Source organism: Mercurialis annua, linkage group LG2 (assembly GCF_937616625.2).
Source record: "Mercurialis annua linkage group LG2, ddMerAnnu1.2, whole genome shotgun sequence".
NCBI lineage: Eukaryota > Viridiplantae > Streptophyta > Magnoliopsida > Malpighiales > Euphorbiaceae > Mercurialis > Mercurialis annua.
Window position 1 is genome coordinate 8,941,204 of NC_065571.1, and position 25,867 is coordinate 8,967,070.

General features: G+C 32.7%; 3 protein-coding genes across 3 annotated transcripts; 1 reads left to right on the forward strand and 2 right to left on the reverse strand.

Moving 5' to 3' along the window:
- Positions 1 to 2,084: 2,084 nt before the first annotated feature.
- On the reverse strand, positions 2,085 to 3,111 carry LOC126669422 (CASP-like protein 2D1). Its single transcript, XM_050362881.2, has 3 exons — positions 2,920 to 3,111; positions 2,705 to 2,816; positions 2,085 to 2,439 (listed from the first exon to the last, which is right to left on the reverse strand). Exons 1-3 carry the CDS (start codon positions 3,063 to 3,065, stop codon positions 2,182 to 2,184), a joined length of 516 nt encoding a protein of 171 aa, XP_050218838.1. The 5' UTR covers positions 3,066 to 3,111; the 3' UTR covers positions 2,085 to 2,181.
- Positions 3,112 to 4,128: 1,017 nt separating this feature from the next.
- Positions 4,129 to 8,795, reverse strand: LOC126669951 (probable beta-1,3-galactosyltransferase 2). Its single transcript, XM_050363600.2, has 11 exons — positions 8,291 to 8,795; positions 7,165 to 7,261; positions 6,999 to 7,063; positions 6,712 to 6,923; positions 6,554 to 6,617; positions 5,700 to 5,772; positions 5,439 to 5,559; positions 5,125 to 5,212; positions 4,912 to 5,037; positions 4,722 to 4,831; positions 4,129 to 4,577 (listed from the first exon to the last, which is right to left on the reverse strand). Exons 1-11 carry the CDS (start codon positions 8,401 to 8,403, stop codon positions 4,429 to 4,431), a joined length of 1,218 nt encoding a protein of 405 aa, XP_050219557.1. The 5' UTR covers positions 8,404 to 8,795; the 3' UTR covers positions 4,129 to 4,428.
- A 10,739-nt stretch (positions 8,796 to 19,534) lies between these two features.
- On the forward strand, positions 19,535 to 20,826 carry LOC126666820 (heterodimeric geranylgeranyl pyrophosphate synthase small subunit, chloroplastic-like). The gene has a single exon (XM_050359693.2). It carries the CDS (start codon positions 19,661 to 19,663, stop codon positions 20,576 to 20,578), a length of 918 nt encoding a protein of 305 aa, XP_050215650.1. The 5' UTR covers positions 19,535 to 19,660; the 3' UTR covers positions 20,579 to 20,826.
- Positions 20,827 to 25,867: the final 5,041 nt, after the last annotated feature.

The following is a 25,867-nucleotide window of genomic DNA, read 5'->3' on the forward strand; positions in this document are numbered from 1 at the left end:
CTATTATGCCTAACATTGGATTAATTATGCCACAATAAATTAAATTATCATGGTCAATTAGAGTTGATAATAAATTAACTTATTATTTTTGAACACCATTCTGGGTTCATGAACTCAATGTATGATTAATTAATATGTTTAATCATGAATTCATAAGTACACAACTGGCTTTACATTGCAAGAGATTTGATCCTTAGTTTTTTTAAAACAGCAATTCAAGGGATGTACCTTGTTTGGGTAGCATTTCAACCTAATATATATATATATATATATATATACACTTATAAAAATTAATGTTAATTATTTTTTAACTCGTTACAATATATTACAACTCGAGAAGGCCATAACATGAATTTCGATCCGGGTCAAAAAGTACTTTGTTTGTAGCACAAGGTAGATTATATCTAACAACCAACTTAAATTAGGATAATATTAGAAAAAAAAAAACATAAGGGCTCGACTAATTTAGAGTAGATATATACAAGTTTTCTAATTAAAATAATTTTACTAAAAGAGTTTTCAACCTAATTAAAATAGTTTTACATTTCAAAATAAAAGGTGGAACTTTCAAAATGGAACGAGAAGTATAATTAGGTTGAAAACTCTTCGCATTTAGATGAGACCTTTTACATTTTAAAATGAAAGGTGGAACTTACAAAATGGAACGAAAAGTATAATCAATTCACCGATTTACTTTGTAAGACTCGATGATAAAAAAAATCGAACTCACTAGATATCCAGTCCGATTTATTCTAAAAATGAAAGTTCAGTCGTATCAGTTGGACTGGACTAAATTGCTTGTTGAACCGGTGATGGATTCGGTTAAACAGGCAGCTGAAGTTGTTGAACTGTTTATTCAATCAGTCAGATACTAACTCAAGTTTAAAATTTACTTTTAGATGTAATTTATTCAACCGGTCAAATTAGAAATTTAACTAGAGGAATCAGTTGGATTGGGAATCAGTGACTTTATCAGTTCGGCCACCAGTTCGGTTTTTAACACACGGGTGAAATTCAATTTTAAGTTATCGGTTACAACAGACTGGTAATAATAGTCCAATCAGTATGAGAATAGGGACTCATGGCTCTACTTTTTTTTCCCAAAGAGTCTCAATTCGTTAGTTGTTAGTTATGGAGGTAGGGATTGAATTCATATTAGAGACGTCTTAACCATACAGACTAGGCCCACACTGGCACCCATGGCACTACTAGAAGATGATAAAAATGGCCAAAACAACAACACGTTTTGAGGACAGGTGTGCCCTAAACCTGAGGGCATGGCCAAAAGGATATAAAAAAACAAAGTAGCTTTTGTGAAAGTTGGTGAGAATAAAATGGACCATCTCTAGTGTTTTACGTTTGGTCACTCCATTTCTCACTCTTTCTTTCTACCTCTCAAAGAAAAATTATTACACGCAACCGTTGCGCCATGTCATTCGTGCAACAAGCCAATGATGCGTTAGCCATATGCAAAAAGTGATAATAAAAAAAATTAAATGATAATTAAAAGATTCCCTATCGCAAATACTCATTGGCTTGTTGTAAATATGACATGGCAACCAATGCATGGGATAAACACTCCCTCTCAAATCATTACATTTTCCTACAAAACAATATAGCACAAGTATATTGAAAAATAATTAATAGTTAAATATTTATTATTTTAAGATTACGAATTAGTCAAATAAAATTATAATTTAAATATTATTTTAAAAGTAAAACTTAGTCGATAATAATTAAAATTTAAATATTTATTATTTGTATGAATAGATTATTAAGTCGTTCAAGACTTGTTATATTTGTTCGGATTTTAATTGTTTTTTTTATAGTTTAAGATATTTAAAAAATAATTAAAATATATTTTAAAATAAAGCAATTTATAAATGGTGCACTACTCTTTTTCAATTTATTAGCACCGTCAAAATTTCATCGTACAATTTTTATTATGTTGTGTCAATTTTTTTAAAATAGAGAAAGGGTTAACTTAAATTTACTTTGATTTTAGTATTTAATTTTCTCAAATGTACTTAAAAATTTTCATTAATAATCCAACTTTATTAAAAAAAAAAACTCAATACTTCATATGAACTGCAAGCTTCACTCCACATAATATTACAAAAACTGTGTGTTTACATAAAGAAGTGTGTATTACAATAATACTAAAGCACAAAAAGTGAGAATTTAAGTGGACACGTGTCCTTGTTTAGAAGAAAAAGGAGGCTGAAATACGGTAAAAGCTCTATAAGCAGAAATAATGGCTAAAATTGCAAAGAAACAAAGAGACAAGGCATGCAAAACCAATGCAATCTTCATTCTCTCGCAAAATTTTCCATATGAACTGCAAGCTTCACTCCACGTCACTCTCTGATCTCCATTATAAGCTAAGTATATTATCTCGTACACAGCAGCCACAGATGTTACCATCAAATATGTTATAATCTGCTCCAATTTGTAAAAAAAAAAAACTCTAATTAATATTAAACATTCAAATAATTATAAAAAATATACTAACATTTACTTGATTAGTCCAGTTAAAAAACAAAAACTTTATAAATTATTTTTCTATTGAATCGGCTAAATCGTAAAAATGTAACAACCGTGAACTAATGGACATACCGTTAGGCCATCGATTCGGTTTTTAAAATACTACTATTATGAAGAAGAGGAAAAAACTTTCTTATTAATCCAAGAAAGAATTAAAAACCTGATCAGAGAAAAAGAAGACCCAAACTTTATTAACCAAGCATTTAATCCAAGTAGAAGCAGCAGCAACAAAAGCATAAGCACCACAAAGGGCACTTGTGCAAATCATGTACCTACAAAATTAATTACAATTTCTTAATTTATACCAACAAATCCATAACATTCACATATACATATAATTAAGAGATTAATTAAAGAAAAAAATATTAATCTTACCTGAGTCCTAAAAGATTAGAGTACTTAAGATTTCCATAGCTGCTGTTATCTTGATGATTAGTGACAGTCAGCCAAATAGTTGCAACACTGAGAGGGATGACACAAATTCTAAGAGAAGAATCTATGAGCTTCAGCAATGGAGCCATTTTTAAGATGGAGATGGAAAAAAAAAAGTTGTGTTTTAATGTATAGATATTATGGATATGGGTGGATGTATATATATATATTGGAGGAGCTTAGTGGGAAATGTGAGAATTAGTGGGTTTTGCTTTTTCTTAATTTTGCTAGTTTTCAAATCATTGCATTATTTGTTTGGGATTATACATTGGATTAGACATTATTGATTTCACATGCTATTTTTTTATTTTTGTTTTGGGCATTTTACTAGAATAATATTTGATGTTTAATCAAATTTATGAATTAATTATGTTTTTCTAATTTTATATTTATTTTTATAATTTTTAATGTTCAATGAGCAAAAACTAATGTAGCAAATTAGAGTTGAATAAAATGTCAACATCTAACTCACAACAAATGACACATAAATAAAATCTATTTGAAAAAGAAAATGCATGAACTTGTACGGTTATAGTGATTTTAATTTAAATTATATACACAAGAATAAGCTTTTTGAATAAAACTAGTATTTAGTAAGTATGGTACCAATGAGTTATATATCAAATGGTATAAGCGCTAAGGAGCAAACTGCTAGATCACAGGTTCGTTTCCTCCCACAAGCGCTCCCCCCCTTCCAAATTATCAAAAAAAAAAGTATTTAGTAAGTATGATCACTAGTTATTGTTTAAAATTTCGTATTTTGCTTTAATTTTTTAGTTGTTTTATTTGCCATAATTTTTATTTTATTTATTTATCTTTCAAAAACAAAATTACTTATACTACTTTGTGTATAAAAATAATTAAAAGTGTCAAAAACCGGTCAATTTATCTTTCTTTTTCTCAAAATCAATTTGAACTAAAATCAAATTACTTCATTATTTTTTTCCACTAAACTTAACCATCTCAACTCTTATTTACTTCCCCAATGATTAAACCAACAATATTCATATAAATTCTTGCCACGTCTTACTTTCATTTTCATAAACATTCACCATGTCAGCATGACATAAGCAATTCATAGTGGTAAAGTTACAAACTTCATCATCAAAGGAGCTTACAAGAAATACATGAGCAATGATGGCTCTAGGAAAATAAAACTTCAACTAAAATTCTTTTACCTAATCAAGCACAAAATATTTGTACTTATTATGGAGTTTAATTAGTCATGGTAAACTTACAAAATGACCCCTCCAAAGAATAAATAATTACAATCTCGTCCTCTCTTTTCTCTTATGAAATGCTATTGATTCATGCCCCTTACCTAAAATGGAGCAGACTCTCCATCTCTCTCATTTTACAGTTTTGACAACATTAATTCACATTCCTCTATACCTAAGAAGTGACTTTTTAATTTGTTTCCTCCTGAGTTAGGAAGAAAAACAGCTTTTCTTATCAGAATTCTGCACTCCATAATGCATTCTCACCTTCACCGCAACGTCGGTGAACTTCCTTGATTCTCTCGACAGATTTGCAGATCCCGCTACAGCTCCAGTCAAATGATGCAACACAGATGTTGCCTGCCTGAGCCTTCCACTCGCAATCTGTCGAGAAATTTTGCATTGATAATTTTAGTAATCATCAAAGTATTGCATTAAAAGGCAGATAAGACTTCAGATAGATATATTTAAGCAATTAACAAATGAAGCGAAAATATTTTGTACAGAGTTATGATGTATGAAATATACCTGGTGGAGTACCACAACATAGTCTTCTGTCGTCGATATGCTCTGCATCTAATCCAATAAACCACGACCCCAGTGAAACATCTTCATTGACATACTTGTGAAGCATGTGCCTGGATATTATATTCAAACATAATAAGTTTTGGAATCAAAAGAATGTGTAAATCATCTTTCAGCATATACAGAAACTCACTGGTTGATTGATATGTAAGTAGCCAAATCATTTGAAATTGCATACAGCTGTCCTGTTGCATGACGGAAATACTTATTTCCTTCCTCCCCAAACTTCCAATACTCGGGTTCATGGTATTTCACTCCTCTATTCATGATTAGACAGAAAAATGTTATAAAATCTATTTTTTTCTACATTTAACTGAAGGAGCGCCTTAAAGTACAGTTCACTTACTTTTGAGCAAGGACAGGACCAGATTTCATACATCCTATGTAAACCCTGGGGTTTGACCGATGCCTAGCTAATGTTGTTCCAAGTGTTGCTGCAAAAAAATGTTTGATATTACCTCACAATTCAAAAAGAAAGCCATAAGCTTTAACCTCAAAGATAAAACATCGTCTGCTTTCATGCAGACTGACAAATTTTCAGCTATAGCGCTCGTGTTCTCAAATTAAGAAAGTACTGGAACAAACTTTGAGACTTATAGATTTAAATATTTGGTTGCATGCATAGATTTATTCTTATACAAAGATATCATACGGGTCTACCTATATTTACATGCACATCGTCGTCGACTTTGACATAGAAATCCGCATCCCACAGAGCAACAGCAGTGGCAAAGTATGTCTTTGTTTTTGCAGACAATTCAAGGTAACCCTCAACATGTTCCTGCTCATTTAAATAATCGATAAACCATCATTCTGTTGTTTTCCCTAAAATAATCATATTATCTTCCTATGTAGTCAATGTTATTGGTCAAAATTTGTAGAAATTGTAGAAAATAAACAGTCACAGACAGAAAGCACTACCAGCCTCATGAAGTCACCATGCTTCTTGTCTTCTGCTTCAATAGCTCTATCAAGGATGCCGCCAGCTGTAGCACTGGTAATCAATTCACCGGTAAACGGAAAGGGATTGAATCAGATTCTTTCTTTAATAAAATATTTGGTTTCAAGATCAAGAAAACCATGTATAAATGCCTTTAAAAACTAAAGTAAGGTCATACAATTCTTTTTTTCCTTGAGATGAAGGTCATACAATTAGATGTGCATAAACAAGAAAAGCTCTCGTATTCTATCTGCAATGCCTTCTATGAAAAATAATTAATTACAAAGCTGATTAATGATCTACTAACTTTAACAGATAAAGAGACGGGAACATGATAAAAAACATGGTTACTAGGATCACACCGGGGAAATCTATATGCCATCAGATTCCACCTCACAGCTGGTCACAACTTGTGAACTCTGCTTGGCTAAGACACGTGTTAGCTCGTGAAATCTGATGAGATTCCATTATTTAGTGCATTCTCTATCTTTTGTTTACTCTTTCTTTAACACGGGATGGGACGGGTCTTACTAACATTTGACAGTACAAATAGGAAGAAGTTTCTTTCAGTAACCCATTTGCTTATTGACACAATGAAAATAGAAAAATTAGCCTGACCATTTTGGGAATAGTTTGAACATGTCTAGAAGAATATTTAGATACAACATGATTCCTTGGTTATTACAACACTTGTTTTTACAGAACGTATCTTTCCCCTAGGCTGCATGCTCTTTCCATATCAAATGGATGTCCCTACGTGTTTCATGCTTTATCTCTTAACCTATGGTTTATTTTTCCATTTATTATTGAAGTTAAATCTCTGGTACTTTATTACCTGTGGCCTATTACAAAGCGAATTACAATGCCCTTCTCTTCCTCAAGCTTTTTTCTTTTATCACCTGAATTCATTAGGAGAAAAAAGACATTAAAAGCCGACTACAAACAAGATTTAACACAAGTATTTGACAATCAGTAAACTACGCATATACTAACCTTGAGGCATCCAAGAATCGCGAACTGAATCTCTTCGTTTTCTGCTACTAAAAGCAGTATTTATGCCTATAACCATTAAATACTTTCTTTTCACAGTTGAATCAGTACTTTTTAAATTGTCCGACACTGGAGAACCATTTAGTATAGATTCTTGTGCAGCCCTTGCAGCTGCTAACTCCATCTCCAAATTTGATATTGTTTTATCCAGAGTTCTGTTGGAAGCAGTCAACGATTAATATCTGCTACTTTCATAGAAAAAAATATATTCAAATCCCAGTATTTCTTACTGTATTGCTTGATGTGTCTTCGTGACCTCTCCCATTAAGTCCCTGGATTCATGCTTTACATCTTTCTAACGAGCAAAGAAATGCATGGAAAATACTAAATCAGCAGATAGTATTAGTCTAAACACAACTGGAAAAATGTTATTAATTGAGTGGGATGAGAGCTCACAGTTTCTGGGGCACATCCTTCTGAAACTAGCTTTAACTTTTCAACGTCGAAGCCAGTTGCCCTCGATACATCCTTAACTTCAGGCACATCCCACATTCTATTACCAAAAGTTCATAATCAGTATGAAACACACATACATAGATACATGAAATATAGATAGGTAACCCCCCAAGAAATTATGACTACAAACGCGACCCTGTGGACTAGCTATAGAAAGAGAATCAAAGGCGAGGCATCTGTCAGAATCCAACCTTACCCTTAAAAATAAAGACAATCCATATATATCAAGGATACTGAAGAGTTCAACATAAGAGCATAGAGTTATCTGTATTTTAGGCTCAATATTCAGTTCAAACATTAAGATTATCTTTTACTATGATCCATATCAGTTAAGCACTTCGGCAAGTCTTTGATGTAAAACACAGTAAAAAGACAAGTGATTTCAAATGCTCAAGGTATCCTATGTTAAAATAAAGTTTGTGACCGAAACGCCAAATTTCCAACACGTTTTCGAAATGGAAAATATGGATTGAATGAAGTGTCCGTACTTATTAGATTAAGGCCAAGGGATCAAGAAAAAAGTTAGAACAATTACAATAAGCATCCCAGCATTTGGTTTGCAAAAGCCAGAAAGTGCCACTGACATCATTTCTTACATACAAGTGATGCAAAAGATAATAATCATCCCAAGACTTTTTCAGAACTTAGTGCTTGAATTCAGAAAGCAAAGGCAACAAGTAATGAAAATTCAATTACATTTGAATTGAATCTAAAGCAAATGAACTTCAGATCTATATCAACTACCAAAGAAAAGAACGTTTTTTTATCAGCAATCATGACCCAATCAGACATACTTATAGCTCATCCTCATTAATAATATAAAACTACACTAAAAGCTATAATAATTGAACTCATTTTGACATATTAATTACACCTTTACAAGACTTATTCAAATCCATATCTCAATTTTCCCTTCACCATTTCAAACACTATTGTTTTTTCTTTAAATGCAAATTCTTGCACATCACTGGCAAACATCACCAACAAAATTAGAACTCAAACAAATTCTAAAGAAAAACAACCACTAAAAATTACACTCAAGAAGATAGAAAATATCAGAATTTACCTGTCTGAAAAAAGCATCCCAGCACAGAAGCAGCCAATACAAAACAAAAGAGTCCATTTCTTAGAAACCACACCCTTTGCAGAATTATCTAACCCTTTACTCTTCCAACTCATTGTATTAACCGAACCAAATCTAAAACCTTAAGTCGAACCAAAACCCATCAAAATTCACGAGTCAATAAGCTGAGTTGACTCAAACCCAGATCCAAATATAGAAACTTTTCAGAACAGAAGAGTTTTCAGAGTGTGTAGAAGGAATTAAATCAGAAGATAATTACAAAAGCACCCACATGGAAATGCAAGTAAAAGACTGAACTTATTGATCTAAAAGTGTATATAAAGGTAAATTTGTGAGTTGGGGTTTGATTAAAAATTATGTCTTGTAGCTTGTGTCACTGTGTCTGACTGTGTTTAATTTAGTACTATAAAATGGAGTTTTCAGTTGCAGAGAGATGGTGTAGTTTGTTGAGTTGTAGAGAAGTGAAACGTGTAATAACAGCAGCTTTAGACAAGCAATGTGTTTTTTAAGCTGTCAAAGTGTCGATTAACACATATTAATTGTCTTTTACTCTCTTTTTTAAGTTAACATTTTCTTTAAGTAGTTTACTGTAATGGTTTTTTTAATTTTATTTTTTCAGAAAATATTATTTTAAATAAATTAAAATCACTTTATTAGAAGAATAAAATAGAAGATTATAAATTATAAATTTCATTTTTTTAATTTGAAATTTATTTTCATTTGTAGAGTACTCTTTATTTTTTAAAAATTATCAGATATGCTATTATTATTATTTTATTTATTAATACTGCTATTATAGGTTAGCTACCTACTAGTCACTAGTTTATCTTGTTGACATAATAACCAACTTTGTTTGAGTTGTTGGCAAGTCTTAAAAATACCTATTCAGGCATCTCTAATTAGATATTTGCTGATGTTGATAACAGCAACTACTGATAATATTAATTTGATTGGCATTATAATTTGAATAATGTGTTAATAAGCAGATGATTAGAGTAGCATTAAATGTCTCAAACAATGTTAAATAAGAGTAAGCAAATAAATTACTAACCTTTTTACATTTTTGAATAGTGTATTACGATAGTACCATTAATTTAATTTGACTATTTACCCATGAGATTTTTCTTTTAAATCTTTACCCATAGAGTTAAACTAAAAGAATGAAGATAATTTTTGGTATTTCTGCCATTAATTTGTTTAATAATTAAAATCGTTAAAAGGCAGAGATTAAATCATTTATAAGGACTATTTCACCTAAAGAAGGAAAGAGGTTACTTTTAGAACTACTGATGCTCAATATTTCAATTAGTTCTAAAATTATAGTGATGACTATATTTTTTTTCTATGGACCTATATTAAATTTTATATAATATAATGTTATATAAATTTATAATTACTTTTATGAACCTTAATTCATATAAATGATCCCTTTAATATTATCCTTATCCTTATTATTTACCCAGTTCATTATGGGCTGAATATGGTTAAATTTCCATTTAATCGTACAATTTTTTGGAAAAACGGTTTTCGATACTTCGAGTTTCAACGGCTCATACCTCTCTATTGCAACATTGGTATTCGATGTTTTTATGTTAAATCAAAACTAACGGCGTGCCCTTCAATTTTATGATTTTTGTTTCACAAAATTTGGTTGAAAACATATAAGAAACGCGAGGGAAGTTGTTGTCCAAATTACCTTGCTCGGTTCGTCATGATTTGGATAATCGGGATCATTGAATATATTATTTAGATTCAAATTGAGAATTTAAATATCCGGGGAGCTTATTAAAATATTTGGATCATAAGAAATTACTTTATACATTTTTGGACGAGTAAGTGAATCTAAACGGAATTAAAGAGGAAAATTAAGGAAAAAATTAATTTAAAATAAAATAAAAGTCTCGGGATAATAATTTTGAATTTATTATTGATGGAGTAATATTTAAAAAATATTAAAGAAATTAAAAGCTGGAATTAAAATAATTTGCAATTAACTATCTAAAAACTTGGCTAAAGTGTAAAAAGGCCCCAATAAACTTTAGGGATTAAATAGACTTTTTTCCATTTGCATATATACCGTACTTATGTGTTGATAACACATATCAAACTCTCATCTTCCTCACTCCGATGCTTCCGATCACCTCTCTATGCGTTAGGTAAGTAATTTATTAATTTCCTTGACAAATTAACTTATAAAAACTAAATAATACTTAATATATATTAATCATTTATTTGATGTTTATTGGAAGAAATTTAGAGTTTATGTGTTGTGTAAGGGGCTAATATGAGGTTAGAGGACTGTTTATGGCTTGAGTCATATATATGATAAAACTTGTTTTTCTTCAATTGTAAACATGAAATTGTTAATTAAAGTTGAATTTTAATTAATTAGGTGTTCTATGGTGAAATAATGTAGTTGATCTTAAGGTTTAAGCTACTGAAATTTAAAGAAATAAATGGTGGAAATTAAAATGAAGAAGTTGATTTTTGGATTTGAATTTCTTTATAATTTTAATGTTTAATTTAGATTTTTTTTATTTAAATTAGTAATTAAGTGACAAATTAATGATATATGGTGTTTTATTTAGATTTTGATAGAATTAGGTAGATGCTGGCCGAAAAATTTCAGGTTAGAATCAGCACCGACACTGGCGGTGCATGGGCTCTACGCCCCACCGGCGGCAGTGGTGATGGGTCTAGTCCAAAAAATATTTTTATATTTTATTAAAATATTATAAATTATGTCGAGTATTTTTTTGTAACAGGGCTGTATGCTAAACACGGATTGTGAGATTGAAATTATTTAAGTTTAAACGGTATTTAGATAAATTTCTAAAATCGAATAAAGTGGACGTCGTGCATAATTTGATTTATTGATAATGATATAAAGTTAGAAATTAAAAGTTAATAAAGTAACTTTGAAAATGGATTTTATGAATTCAGAAAAGTAATAAAATTTTATTATACGAAATTTTAACCAGGAAAATAAAATGTAAATTAAAATTGTATTGAATCTTGCCGATTGTCTAATTGTGAATGAATTAGGTAAATATGGTGTTTAATTATAGAAATTTGGATTATGGACTATATATAGACTAGTTGGATAAAATGTGATGTTTGGATATAGAAATTAGGTTGGAACGATTTAGTTCTGAAATTGAGTTATTTTCGAAATAGAAGACGAATTGAAAAGAAAAACATAGTTTGAGAAAATAATTAAATGGACAATTATTAGAAATACGTATTATGAGAATAAGCACCGGAAATAAGAATATTAATTAAAAAGTAAAATAATATATATTGGAATTCATTATTTAAATTATATTTTAGTAGTTGAATCCTACATGACGAGTGTGGAGGCTTCTAAAGAAAAATTATAACGAGTAATATTAAAAATAAGCGAGCACTATGAACACACATTATTACATTTCAATATTCGTAAAGTCTAATATTTCAAATATATTATTTGATTTACATATTGCAGTGTTATGTGATTACATAATTATATGTTGTTATATATAAATATATTTTATATAATATTTGATTCATGTTGTGCTTAATGTGATCGAGTTGAAATATGTAATGTATTTAGAGTCAATATTTACAGTACTATCACTATGCATAAGATATAGAAAACGAGTGAGTTGTTTTGGTTGACGTTTATTATCGATGCCAAGCGATTTTACCTTATGATGCTTTACTCTCAGGACTCACAAATATTAGCAAATTAATATGAGCCAGCGCGGTGATGTTTAGCTCTCGGGCCATATCTAGTGAATTGTAATAACTTGAAATTTCGATGTTTAGAAAATAAGCAGTGAATCTCATTTTAAATCGTCAAAATGAGATAAATAAGGAAATAAGCATAAAATTAAATAAAAACGGACCCGTGTACGTCGACATTGAATTTTTAATAAGAAAAATTTCAATAATAATGTTCCATAAGAAAAATGGAATTTAATTTTTAAAAAGAAAAATTTGAGAAAATTGGCTAAAAATACACTTTAACTTAAAAATGGAAAATGAGCTTTTAATTCTCGGAAAATAGAAATTGAATAGATTATTGAAGGGAATTAGTGTTTATAAAAATAATATTGATAAATTGGTTATCGATAATTATTAAAGTGAAATTTAGATGAAAAAGTGAGAAAAAGGGCATTTTGGCTCAGATTGAAATTTGAGCGTTTTTGGCCGAAATTGCCAAAATAAATTATCAAAAAAATGGAATTATAAGATGTGAAAAGGATATTATTTATTTAAAATAAATAATACTGACTTTATCAAGTTCGAACAATTAAGCGATTGATGGATTAAATTGGACGAAAAAAATTAGGAGTTAACATATGAGGAGGTGGCAATCTAAGGGACTAAAGGAGGCTCTTTGCCATATATATATATATAAGGCATTTCACTTGATTTAAAGATCAGCAAGCCATTTTCTCAGCTAACAAATTCCATTTCGTCATTTTTCTCCATAAAAGCAACATGTAAGAAATTTGAAATCGCCATAACTCCTTCGTTTCTCGACAAAATTGCACGATTATCGGGGCCACGGAACGAGGAGGAGAAGCTCTTTCAATATATCCTAACACATTGCTCCATAGTTAGGGTTTTCTGAACTTAGTATCGGTTTTGATGTTTAAAGTGGCATTGATGATTGTTAATGATGAAATTGATGTTTCTAATGGGTAATTGATTGAATAAGCTAAATTTAAATGGTTTGCTTGTGAGCTATGAGGTTTGTTCTATGGCTGGAAATTAGTTTACGTGAGGGTTTGGTGTGTGCGATAGGGCTTGAGGAGATGTATGGCTGGCCGGAGGCGTTTAACGCCCGACTTGCTGCACCACCGTGCTGAAGCACGGTGGACCTGTGTTACTACAGCTATGGTGCGTTTCACCATAGCTGAAGCAGCTCCTCACCTTGCCAAAACATGGAAGGGTATCCATGAAGGAAAAGGATTGAGTTATCCCTTTTTCGAGGTCCTAACAAGATTAATTTTGATGAAAACGTCAAGCTACGCGAACTAGTTTCGACTTGGATGTGAAATGATTTTTGAAAAAAAAACTTTGGGTTAAGGTTTTATTGAATAAAATGACGTTATGTTAAGTATGTATGGGCTATTTTAAGCTTTAAAAACGCTAAGGACATGAGTTTATGATTAAGCGTTTTAAGCTTGAAAACATGAACTACAAAGTTGACGTAAAATGCTATGAGTCGAGTTTGATGGTTAAACATATTAAAACCATCAAAGATATCAAAAGGACTTTGATATCAAGATTTAAAGTTAGACGAATTTAAGTTATTAAATACGTTATCGACTTTAAAAATACAAATATAGAATTTGAAAGCTAAAGTCGATATTTAAATGATATCAAGTTATAATTGATATTTAAATAATATCAAACTGAAAAGTTATATCGAAATCAAAAGATATCAACCTAAAGTTATAACTTAGGTCTATGATTGTTGGTTATACGTTTATAAAATTTAAATGTATCTAAATTGCAATTGTGAAATAGGTATCGCCGAGCTACGGTTTTGACGGCATTGGCTTGGAGGGTTCGGTCTAGGCTTTAAGATTATGAAGATATTGGAATAGCAAGTAGTGAGTATATGTTACTTACTCACATTATCGTAATTAAACTTGTGTTATATACTATATCATTATAAATGTTTGGATTATTGTTTGTTTTGGATTGCAATTGTTTTGCCTATTTAATAATTGTTTGCAAAATAAATTGTGTACGATCAGAAATAGTTTTGTGATCACAAAGTCTAGTCGGTCTTGATGATAAAAAAATAAATCAAAAATAGACTAACTTATGTTGCGTTAGATATTAGGTTGAACTTGGTAAGGAATTATCTCGGGACCTATGTCTAAGAGTTGAACTCGGTAGAACTATCTCGGGACTCATATTATATTGTATGGATATAAGCTGATACCAGTTTTTAACTCAGTTGAATTATCCCGGAACTGTATCACTAGGTATAAGTTAAACTCGGTCAAATTATCCCGGGATTTTATCTAAAAAGGGACATGAAAATGCAGTACTCTCGCTAAGCCTAGTTAGGAATAAGCATAGGTTAAGAATAGTCCAAGAATGAGATTTAAATTAAGATAAAAATCAGTCAAATTATTTGTCTAAGTGAATTGATTGAAACCGTTGTGATTGTATACGCGAAAAAGGTTTTACAAATGAGATTCTATTTTGATAATAGGATAAGTAACGTATAACTCACTCAGCTTAACAGCTGACCCCACCCAATAGTGTTTTTTCAGGTACCTCGACCTAGACTTGACTAGAAGTCCGCTTTTTGACCAGAAGTCGCTTTTGCTATATATAGTGTCAACTTCCATGTTCGCTGCAGTAGTATCATGGTCTGACTAGAGTCGTAGCCTAGCACAACAACATGCTTTATGTTTGTTTATTGTTGTTGTCTTTGTATTTATATTTGTTGGCTACGATATATCCAGAATGGACACAGAGGTAGTACATGTCTTGTGATCATAAACACTAGTGTATGTCTCTGTACAAAATAACTAGTATATATGTATAAATGTATTTTGGTATAAATGCTTCCGTTTGTAATGTCTATAAATGTATGATGTTTGCGAAAAAGATTTAGAGACTTTTAGGCTTGCTACGGGTTTCAGAACTAACATTCTCATTCCCTAGCGCTGGTCTCGGCTCGTGAAAATTGGGTCGTGACATGAATCAACGCGGTGATGATTTGCTCTCGGCGTTCACTATTGCCAAGCGTATAGATCACATCGGTTGGCTTTACTATTGATGTCTACGTGATTAGATTACATTGATAGGTTGCTCTATCGATCCCATGCATTTTGAATATATTGGTTGATTTTGTTAGCAATATCAAAGTGGATAGATTACTGACGTGAGCTGTGCTATCGATGTTCAACGGGTGAGATCAAAAACTAATGTTTTTTGATTAAGAGTATAGTTGAGATTTGTTATCAGTGAGTTTAAATATAAATGGTTTTAAAAATGTTTTCAAAGATTTTTCAATATACATAAAGTAGTCTTCATATAAAATAGAGTTAATTACATATAGAATCATAATCTTTGCAACAAATTTTAGAAAGAGTTAATTTCTTAAAAAAATGACCAACTTTACACGTTTTTCATTTTAATCACGCCGTTTAAAAATCGCCATTTCATACATGAACTTCAATTTTTTCCAAATTCATACACCATTCAAAAATCTGGTGAAAATTGCTGAGCTGGCAACCAGATAATGACATGTCATAACGAACCAATTAGTGACACGTCAATAATTTTTGCCGGATTTTCGAACGGTGTATGGATTTGGAAAAAATTGGCAATTGGTGTATGAAAAATGACGATTTTTAAACGGCGTGATTAAAATGAGAAAATGTGTAAAGTTTGTGAATTTTTATGACATTATCCTTTTTAAAAATAACATGACCTTTAAAACGTGTTAATCACACCTTTCATTTTTTTCATAATTAGCATATGCGATTGTTAATGACATTTTTGCTGATATGGCATGACACGTACTAACCATCGGATGTCCAAGTCCTTAAAATTTCACCGAAAAATATGCCCATGATGAAATTAAAAGGAAATGAAAGGTGGTGTCTGTCATTGACACGTTTTAAAGGTCATGATATTTTTGGAATTTGTTGCAAAACTCATGATTTTATATGTAATTGATGGATTCAAGCATCTCAACGACGTTTAACCTGCAAAATAAGGTAGATGGTTGATCAGACGGTTTGTCTGATTAGCTCTCCGATGGTTAAGTCATTTTAGGCTTAAGGGATAATAAGTGTATTTGGTGTAAATTGTGTATTTTAGGCATGTCTCAACCTTCTTATATAGCAGTAGTGAGTGAATACATTGTAGAGTATAGATAGGAAAAAGATTCATTTTTAGCATATGAATCCAACTTGTGAGCTTATTTAGGAATAAATCTTCTAAATAGGATTATATTTCTTAAATGGAAGTATGACTCCGAATAGGAATGTGATTATTATTCTTCTAGAAGATTTGTATCTCCTAGAATCTCCTTTTTTGTTGGTTATAAATTATATTCAGATTTTTTTGACGAGTCTCGACGTCCGACTCGGAGAGACTCAGTGCATAATATTTTTATTTTCATTAGTAATTAAACCTATAAAATAATATAATAAAACCTTTTTTCACTTTATGTAATATTTATTTGTCACTGTGTGAACTCACTTAGTTTTATATTGATCTCGTTGTTCCTCTAAAAAAATTCAAAAAAAAATTGATCTGATTTTGAAGGAGGTTTCCAAATATTTATTTTTCGAAAAGCTAATTTGATAAAAGACTGCAAAAAAGGTTTTAAGTTCTAGTTATCCGCAATAGTTTAGGATATTATAATTGTGTATAAATATTTTTTGGCTTAATGGAAAAAAAAAACTCAAACTTTTACGACTTGTTGCAATTATATCCAAATTGAATTATTTTGTTGCACTAATATCCAAAACTTTTTATGTGATTTATTTTGAGTTTTTTGCCATTTTTGAGACTTTTACTATATTATTATACATCAAAACATAATAATAGCTTAATATCTTAATTGAAAACAACAAGTTTAACCTTCAATTTGACTATCATTGCTACAAAAAATGTAATTTGGATATTATTGCAATAAAAAAATACAATTTGGATATTATTTCAAAAATTAAAAGATTTGGATAAAATTGCAACAAGTCGTAAAGATTTGGGTTTTTTTTACCATTAGACCATATTTATAAGCGCTATCAACTCAGATGATTCCCATCTTTTATGAATAAAGGTTTGATTACATTTCCATATTAAAAGCAAAAAAATTTAGTGATTTTTCAGGTTTGTTACGGATTTTAGAGCAATCACTTTCATTTTATAATGCCGGTCTCGGTCCGAAATTTCAAAACCTCAGAGATAAAACGGTAAATCCGGGGATCGCTTATTATGAATTAAATGTGGATCCAGCGGCAAACATGCAAAAAAGAAAAAGAAATGAAGACATTCCGAGGAGCGGCGGAAGGAAATTGCAGAGGAGATCGAGAAGTTGAAAGATACCAGATTTATCAAAAAAGTTAAATATTTAGAACGGTTAGCCAACATGGTACTGGTCGCGAAGACTAACGAGAAGCTCTGCATGTGCGTGAATTTCACAGAGCTAAATAAAGTTTGCCCCAATAATTGTTTTCCATTACCAAGCATTGAGCAATAATGGATACTTGAAATGCAATGGCCTAGGCCTAGCCCTAGTTGTCCGTGATTATTTTGGTTCGCAATGTAAAGCTTGATAGGATATCACATGGAGTGGGGCTATCGGTTCGGCACATTTGTTTTCTTTCCTTCACAAAAACAATCATGCATATTTTTATATTGCTTCCCCTGCATGTTTCTTTTTCACAACTTATTTTGATTTACTCAGAAACAAACATTTATTTCCCACATCATAACTATTATTTAAAATTGCAGAATACATATATGCTATACTCATTCTATATATGTTTTTTATATTTTGTTGTGACGAGTACTCACTCTACTGAACCGAAATTCAATATTATTGTCAAATCTCGGAATGTATGGACCGCCCGCAAGTCCACATACCTGATAATTCCGGACTATAACAGCTAGCAATCCAACGTTAATCACTTCATATTAAGAAAGAGCGTAGCCGGAGTTTGAACCCGCGACCTTTGGCGCCCAGATGGCTGAAACTTAGATCACTAGACCAAACTCGTGCGGGTTATATGTTTTTTATATCATTTATAAAAGAAATTATATTCAGAGATAAAATAGCAACGAGTATATGTCATCTTAGAGTATCTTTAAAGATTAAAATAAAAATATATATTGTTAAAACAATCAATAGAAAGGAATGAATGTACCTATTAAATTGTTGGTTAATTCACTCTCTGTCGAACCTACCCAACCGGCCGGCCGAGCGCACATGCGCATGTGCGATTCGGTAAGGGTGTCCACGCCCACTCAAATAAGCGTATATTCCATGAAGCCCGAACCCATATTGACGTGTTTAACATACTAAACCTATAAATATGAGTTTTTCTCAAGCAATGAGATCTCCCTTAAAAAAAATAAGGCACTTTGATTTTTTACAAATCATATAAAACCAATATATACTTACTAAAATAATAATAACTATTTTTTTTAAAAGCATGCCTTATTTTACTGGTTTTATCCGAAAAAGATGACCGGGAAATTTTCCGGCAGCGGTGGTGGTGGTTTTGGTCGGGTCAGTGGTGGAGGGTTGACCAAATGGTTTGAATTAGATTGAGTTAGATTGTGTTTTGTTTGGGTTGGATTTTAGGGGTATTTTAATTTAATCAGATATTATATTTAGGGGTGTTTTGGGTATTTTCATTTTTTTTTGTCTTTTGATGACATGTCATCTGACACTTGATGCTGTCAATTTTTTTTTCTGTTTTAAAAGACAACCGCCAAACAAACGACGGCGCCAGGGGTATTTTCGTCCAAAAGGGCCATAGTGAGCGCCGCCACAAAGATCAGGGGGTTTAGCGCCCGTTTTTAGACATCAGGGAATTTAGCGCCCGTATCCCTAAAGTTCAGGGGCCATGGGTGATATTAGCCAAGATATAAAGACAAAAAACATATAAATATAAGTATGTATATATATTATTTTTAAAATATATATATATTTTATATTAAAATTTGGTTAATCCGGTTTTTCGGTCAGTTCGATTTTTAAAACATCCAAACCAAATCGAACGCCAAACACCAAACTTTATCTAAAGTAGAAACTAAATCAAACCGTTTTCATCAAAAAACCGAATCAAATAACGAAGTTTGATTCGGTTTGATTTTTCGGTTTGGTCCGATTTTTGCTCATCCCTAGCTAAACTAACCGATTTTGATTGATTTCGCTAGTAAAAATTTTAAAATCGGTTAGGTTAGACACAAATGATAAAGTTTGCTTTATAAATGGCTTAAAAAAATTTCAAATATCTCATGTTAACCTAGCTATTTTAAAAGATTTAGTTATAATTGTCAAAACCAGCAAATGTTTATCATTTTATTAAAATTAACCCCTTTTTTTTTAAGAATATCAATTATGTATAACTAGGTAAAATACATCAATCATTATTACGTACGGGCATTGGTCAGTCCCCACACACCTTACCTATTAATTATATTACTAACACAGGTCAAAAATAAATATATCTATACTATATATATATAAGGCCACTATATAAAATTAAAACGATAACATTTACAAACACATGTTATCAATTATTGTACGTGCATTTTAACTTTTTTCTTTCTTTCCCTTAAACACCTCCGTCTAATCATCTCTTCTCCTTTCCCATGGCCGGAGTTTCACCTTACACGCACCGCAATCCGATGGCTCGCCGTGTTTTTTCGCTTTCTGTTCGTAATCCTCCTTTAGATTCTTATAGGCCATTTGTATTTTCCATGTCCAAATCGGGTAAGGTTGATTATTGGACCTCTATAAATGCTGACATTGATGCCCATCTCAAGCAGGCCATTTCTATTAGGCCTCCGGTCACCGTATTCGAGCCCATGCATCATTTGACGTTCGCTGCGCCGGAGAGTTCAGCTCCGGCACTGTGTATAGCTGCTTGTGAGCTTGTTGGCGGTAGTCGTGATTGGGCTATGGCTGCAGCATCTGCTATACATCTAATGTATGCTGCTGCTTTTACTCATGAGAATCTTCCGTTGACCGATCAGACCAATAGAAATTGTATGCTTAGTACTCATAAGTTTGGTCCAAATGTAGAGCTTCTTACAGGTGATGGAATGATCCCATTTGGGTTTGAGTTATTATCCAAGATGAATGATCCGGCCCAAAATAATCCGGATCGGGTTTTACGAGCGATCATTGAAATCTCACGCGCCATGGGTTCGCAAGGGATGATAGAAGGACGGTACAATGAATTACAATATGACGAATCCTTTCCCGAAGCGTGGCTCCAACGAGTTTGTGCGAAAAAAGAAGGTTCGTTACACGCGTGTGCCGCGGCGTGTGGAGCAATATTAGGAGGTGGAAATGAGGAGGATATAGAAAAATTAAGAAGGTATGGAGTTTATGTTGGTATGATACAAGGAATATACAATAAGGTTGAAAGAAATGAGGTGTGTTTAAAAGAAGTTAATAAGCTTAAAAAGTTGGCACTTAAAGAATTGAAAGATTTTGATGAAGAAAAAATTAAAGCAATTTCTAGTGTTGTTGACGATAAGTTTTGTCATATAATTAGTGCATAGGATGTTGATATCTCAATAGAGGAGGTATGATATTTGATTGTAATGTTAACTTATTGTGTGTCTTATTATGAAAAGTGTGTACATTTTCTTTGCTTTCAAGAATTCACATAGAGACGAAAAAGAAGGATGTAAAATTATCATATCGAAATACAATATTCTATCACTAAATTATGATAAAAATTGGATTTGGCATGTAAATGTTTGTTTAATTGCATTAATATTGGTTAACTGAAGCAATTATTGATTAACTTCGGCCATTATTGATTAGTTGCAGCAATTATTGATGCACAGGACAATGACTCCTAAATTTATGAAGTATATGTCTATTTGAAGCTAATATTACTTATCATAATTGTAGTTTCTTGAAACCCAAAACGCAGGTGAGTTGGTAAGGCGTTCTCTTGATTTAAGTGAAATACCGAATTTGAACCGTACTCATATATACAGCCGTTTAAAATTTAGGATTCGAGTTTGGGATCACAAAAGACCTACCCAAATTGAGTGGAAATTAGTATAAAAATAGAAAAATTAAAGGCGTTTTTTTATAGTAGGAATCAGTAAGATACTTCATGGTTATATACTAAAAAAAATTGTAGTTTCTTGTGCCGACTATAACTTGTGGGTTTATACAACATCATAGAAACTATATCTAATTCTTAATACTCACTGAGCTATTAAATATTAGCTAAATTAAGGATGGAAAATGTTTTTGAGTATTAGGTATAACCACTAATTTAAGAACTCCTAAAATATATCACTTCTTGGCCAGTTTTTTAATAAGAAAATTATTCATAAAAAATGTTTTTTTATTGTATTATTAAAAGAATTTTTGAATCTTAAAACTTTTGGTGACCTTTTACATTAACCTTCATTATCTCCAAAAGGCAAATATTTATTTTTGAAGTATAATTAAAGATATGAACATGTGTAATTTGTTTTCTAGTATAACTTGTGTCAATGATATGACATGGGTATTAGAAAGAACATTCATTAAAGAATGAACAAAGCATTAATTAAAGAAAATAGTTTTGACGTTTTAGCCTTGTACACATAAATTAAGGAATGTAATTATTACTGAAAATGGAAACTGAAAATTCTCTCTGTCCCAACAATGAAACCTCAGGTCAGGTTAATTCCGATCGGTCGACTAAGAAGGTGAAGATTAGAAGTGATAATGAGTTCCATCCACCTGATTCAGATCAGAATTTAGAGATGGATGTTGAAGGCATTAACGGAGAGACCCAAGCTCTTGCACAACCAATTGATAAAGTTTCCTTCAAAGATAAACTTCTTAACGCTGATAAAGATGCACTGCCGGAGGAAGATTCTCCTGTCTTTGACCTTTATGAAGAAGATACTGAGTTTGGGAATGATAGTGGGATACCTACGGTTAACTTCTCGGATCGGGTTCATAATCTGATATCCCAGAACATGAAATTATGTGTTATCATTCGCTTGTTAGGTAAAAATATTGGCTACAGAACTCTATTTAGCAGGATTCTTAAGCTTTGGAAACCCAAAAATCATCCAAGCATGGTGGATCTTGATAATAACTTTTTCCTGGTTAGATTCTTTTCCGATCAAGACTATATTCAGGCCTTGTCAGGTGGTCCCTGGGTTCTGTTTGGGCACTACCTGACCGTTCAACCATGGAATCCCGCCTTTTCTTCGGATAATACTACTGCTACTTCGGTAACAGCATGGGTTCGCTTTCCTGGCTTACCTATTCAGTATTATCATACACATGTATTGAAAGCTATAGCTAAATCTATTGGCACTGTTATTAAAATTGACTATAACACTGAAGCAAAGGAAAGGGGGAAATTCGCTAGACTTGCTATTAATCTTGATTTAACTAAGCCGTTATTTTCGAAAATCATGATTGATGGGCGTCTCCAGCGGATCGAATACGAAGGTCCCAGTTATTTGCTTCGATTGTGGTCGTTACGGTCATCGTGAAAATATCTGCAGTTTTAAGAATCATGGTAAAGAAGTGGAAGTCTCCTCCGGTCCGACGGTCATCAAAGCCACTCCTCCTCCGGCGAGCACATCAGAAGATTCCCATTTTGGCCCCTGGATGCAAGTATCCAATCGAAGAAGGAAAGTTGACTCTCAGGGAAATATTCTTCTTTCTAATGGGAAAAAATCTTTGGGTTCCAGATTTGAGTCTCTTGCTAATTTAGAGGAAGGAAATATTGGGCAAACCTTTTCCAATGGAAAGAAAGAGGAGAATAGTGGGCAATCCATTTCTAATGGAAAGAAAGAAGTATCCTCTTCTGACTTACCTTCTACGAGCTTGGTGTACCAAAAAAGGAATGTCGTTGAAAGTCATTCTTCCCTTCTGAAAAACAAAGGTACGTTATCTAAACATATGGATTGTACTGGACCTAACTTTGATGTCCCTCTTAGCAGTTCTCAGGCCTTTAAAAGCAATTCTCCCCAAGTTCCTAACAAGGCCCATAGTCCTAAGCATAATAATCAGCAACCTGGAGTTATCAATCACAAGTCAAATGGCGAGGCTTCATCTTTGAAGATCACCACATTGGACCCCAAAAAACACTCTGCGGTAATGATTATTGATCAAGCTGCAAACTCTGAGCTCCCTTTGTCTCAAATTCGTAAGTCAACTGCACGAGACAAGCACATTTTGAAAAGTAACGAGAAACCCAAGAATCTTTGGAATGTTAAAGTGAACAATAATTCTAAAGCTGCTGTTAAAGTTCGAAAGAAAAAAGATAAAAGCTCATTTCAAAACTCCACCATCCGGGAGCTTATTATGGAAATGAACATTTCTAATGCATTAAAAGAAGGTCTCTCTTTGAAGCATGGGCTCATTGAAGAGGTGCAGGAGGGTCAAAGATTGGTTGAAGAGGCTCCTTTAACCAATGTCTAGCGTTGGTTTGCTGTTCTATCCCCCTCTTTTTTTTTCCATGTTTAGTAAAATTTTTGTTTGGAACTGCCAAGGGGCAGCTAAATCTAATTTTCTTCGATCTTTGGTAGCCTTCAGGGATTGTTATAAGCCTTCTCTTATGGTTGTGGTTGAGCCTAGAATCGCTGGTAACAAAGCCAACGTTATTATCAAAAAAACAGGTTTTGAGTTCTCTCACCGAGTTGAGGCTCAAGGTTTCTCTGGGGGCATCTGGCTTTTATGGAACAATAATCTCCGGGTCTCTATTTTACATAATCATAAGCAATTTATTCATACTTCTTTGAATTATGGTAATGATAATGAGATTTTTTTCTTTACGGCTGTGTATGGTAGCCCTAATACCTCTAAACGTCATGCTTTATGGAATGATTTGATTTCTCTTAACATGGATAATTCTGCTCCGTGGCTTCTTGCCGGGGATTTTAATGCTATCTTGAGTTCTGTTGACAGGAAAGGTGGGGTTCGTCTCAGAAATATTGGGTGCCCGTCCTTCAATTATTTTCTGGACATCGCCGCTTTAAGTCAGCTTAGTTACGTTGGCCCTGCTTTCACTTGGAGAAGAGGTTCCCTTTTTCAACGTTTAGACAGAGGTTTATGCAATAATTGTTGGTCGACTAAATTCCCTAATGCGATTATTCATCATCTCCCGAAAATACATTCTGATCATCGCCCAATCCTCATCAATCTCAATAGTCAGAGGTCTAATGATGGTTCTAAAAGCAGCTTTCGGTTTTTGGCTGCTTGGCTTACTCACAAAGATTTCAATCAAGTTGTGCGTAATTGTTGGAACATCGAGCATTCTTTCAAAGATAATGTGCGTCATTTTACAAGCAGTATCAAGGACTGGAATGAGAATATCTTTGGAAACATTTTTTGGAAAAAAAGAAATATTCTTGCTAGATTAAATGGTATTCAGAAGGTTTTAGAGATTCGTCCTTCGACTTTCCTCTCTAATCTCGAAGTACAGCTCAAGAAGGACCTTGATGAGATCCTGTTGAGGGAGGAGTCTTTTTGGCTTCAAAAGTCAAGATGTAACTGGATCATGTTTGGTGATCGAAACACCTCCTATTTCCATGCAAAAACTATTGCCAGGAGGAAGAAGAATAACATTACTATGCTGAAAATTGAGGATGGTTCTTGGTGCGATGATGTGAATCAGCTTCGCTGTTCAGCTATTTCTTTCTATAAGGACCTCTATACTGAAGATATTGAAAACAGGCCGGTTTATAGACATAGAGGTCATTTTCCAGCTCTTAACTCCACCATGTTTTCTTCTTTGGCGTTGGAGGTTAACAAAACTGAAATTTACAAAGCGTTATTTGAAATGAAGCCTTGGAAGTCCCCTGGTATTGATGGGGTTCCTGCGGGTTTCTATCAAAGTCAATGGAAGGTGGTTGGCACTTCAGTGTGTTCCTTGATTTTGAAAATTTTTAGAGACAAAACGATGGATCCAGATTTGAATAGAACTTTGATTTCTCTTATTCCGAAAACCTCCAAGCCGGAATCTATCAAGGAATTCAGACCTATTAGTCTATGCACTGTGATGTACAAGCTTGTCACCAAAATCATTTCTAACAGACTAAAGCCTATCATTCCTTACATTGTCAGTCCCACTCAAGTTAGCTTCATTGCCGGTCGCAATATCACTGATAATATTATCATTGCCCAAGAAGTCATTCACTCTATGAGATCTAAAAAGGGTAAAATTGGGTGGTTTGCTATCAAGGTTGACCTTGAAAAAGCATATGACAGGTTAAACTGGAACTTTATTCAGGATACTCTTGAAGATGTTGGATTTCCTCCTCAGCTTATTCAAGTCATCATGAACTGTGTGACGACCTCCAATTTGAACGTTCTCTGGAATGGGTCGGCTACAATGGACTTTAAGCCTTCGAGAGGCATTCGTCAGGGGGACCCTCTTTCTCCCTATATCTTTATCCTGTGCATGGAACGGCTTGCTCATCGCATTGGTTTGGCTAACCAAAGTGGTGAGTGGTCTCCCATAAATTTGAATAAGAATGGTCCTAATCTTTCACATCTTTTCTTTGCAGATGATTTGGTGCTTTTTGGTGTAGCTAAGGAGAATCAAGCCCGGAATATCAAGTCGATTCTTGATGATTTTTCGAACAGCTCTGGTCTTCGTGTTAGTTTGAGCAAAACTAAAATATTCTTCTCGGCTAATGTTAAGGCTCAAGTTGCGTCGTCCATAAGCAGCATTTTTAATTTCCAGCGATCCCATGATCTAGGAATTTATCTTGGGGTCCCTATCCTTCATTCCCGTGTTACTAAGCAAACGTATGCTTACATTCTGGAAAAAATTAAAAAAAAGCTCTCTGGTTGGAATGCTAATCTTTTGTCCA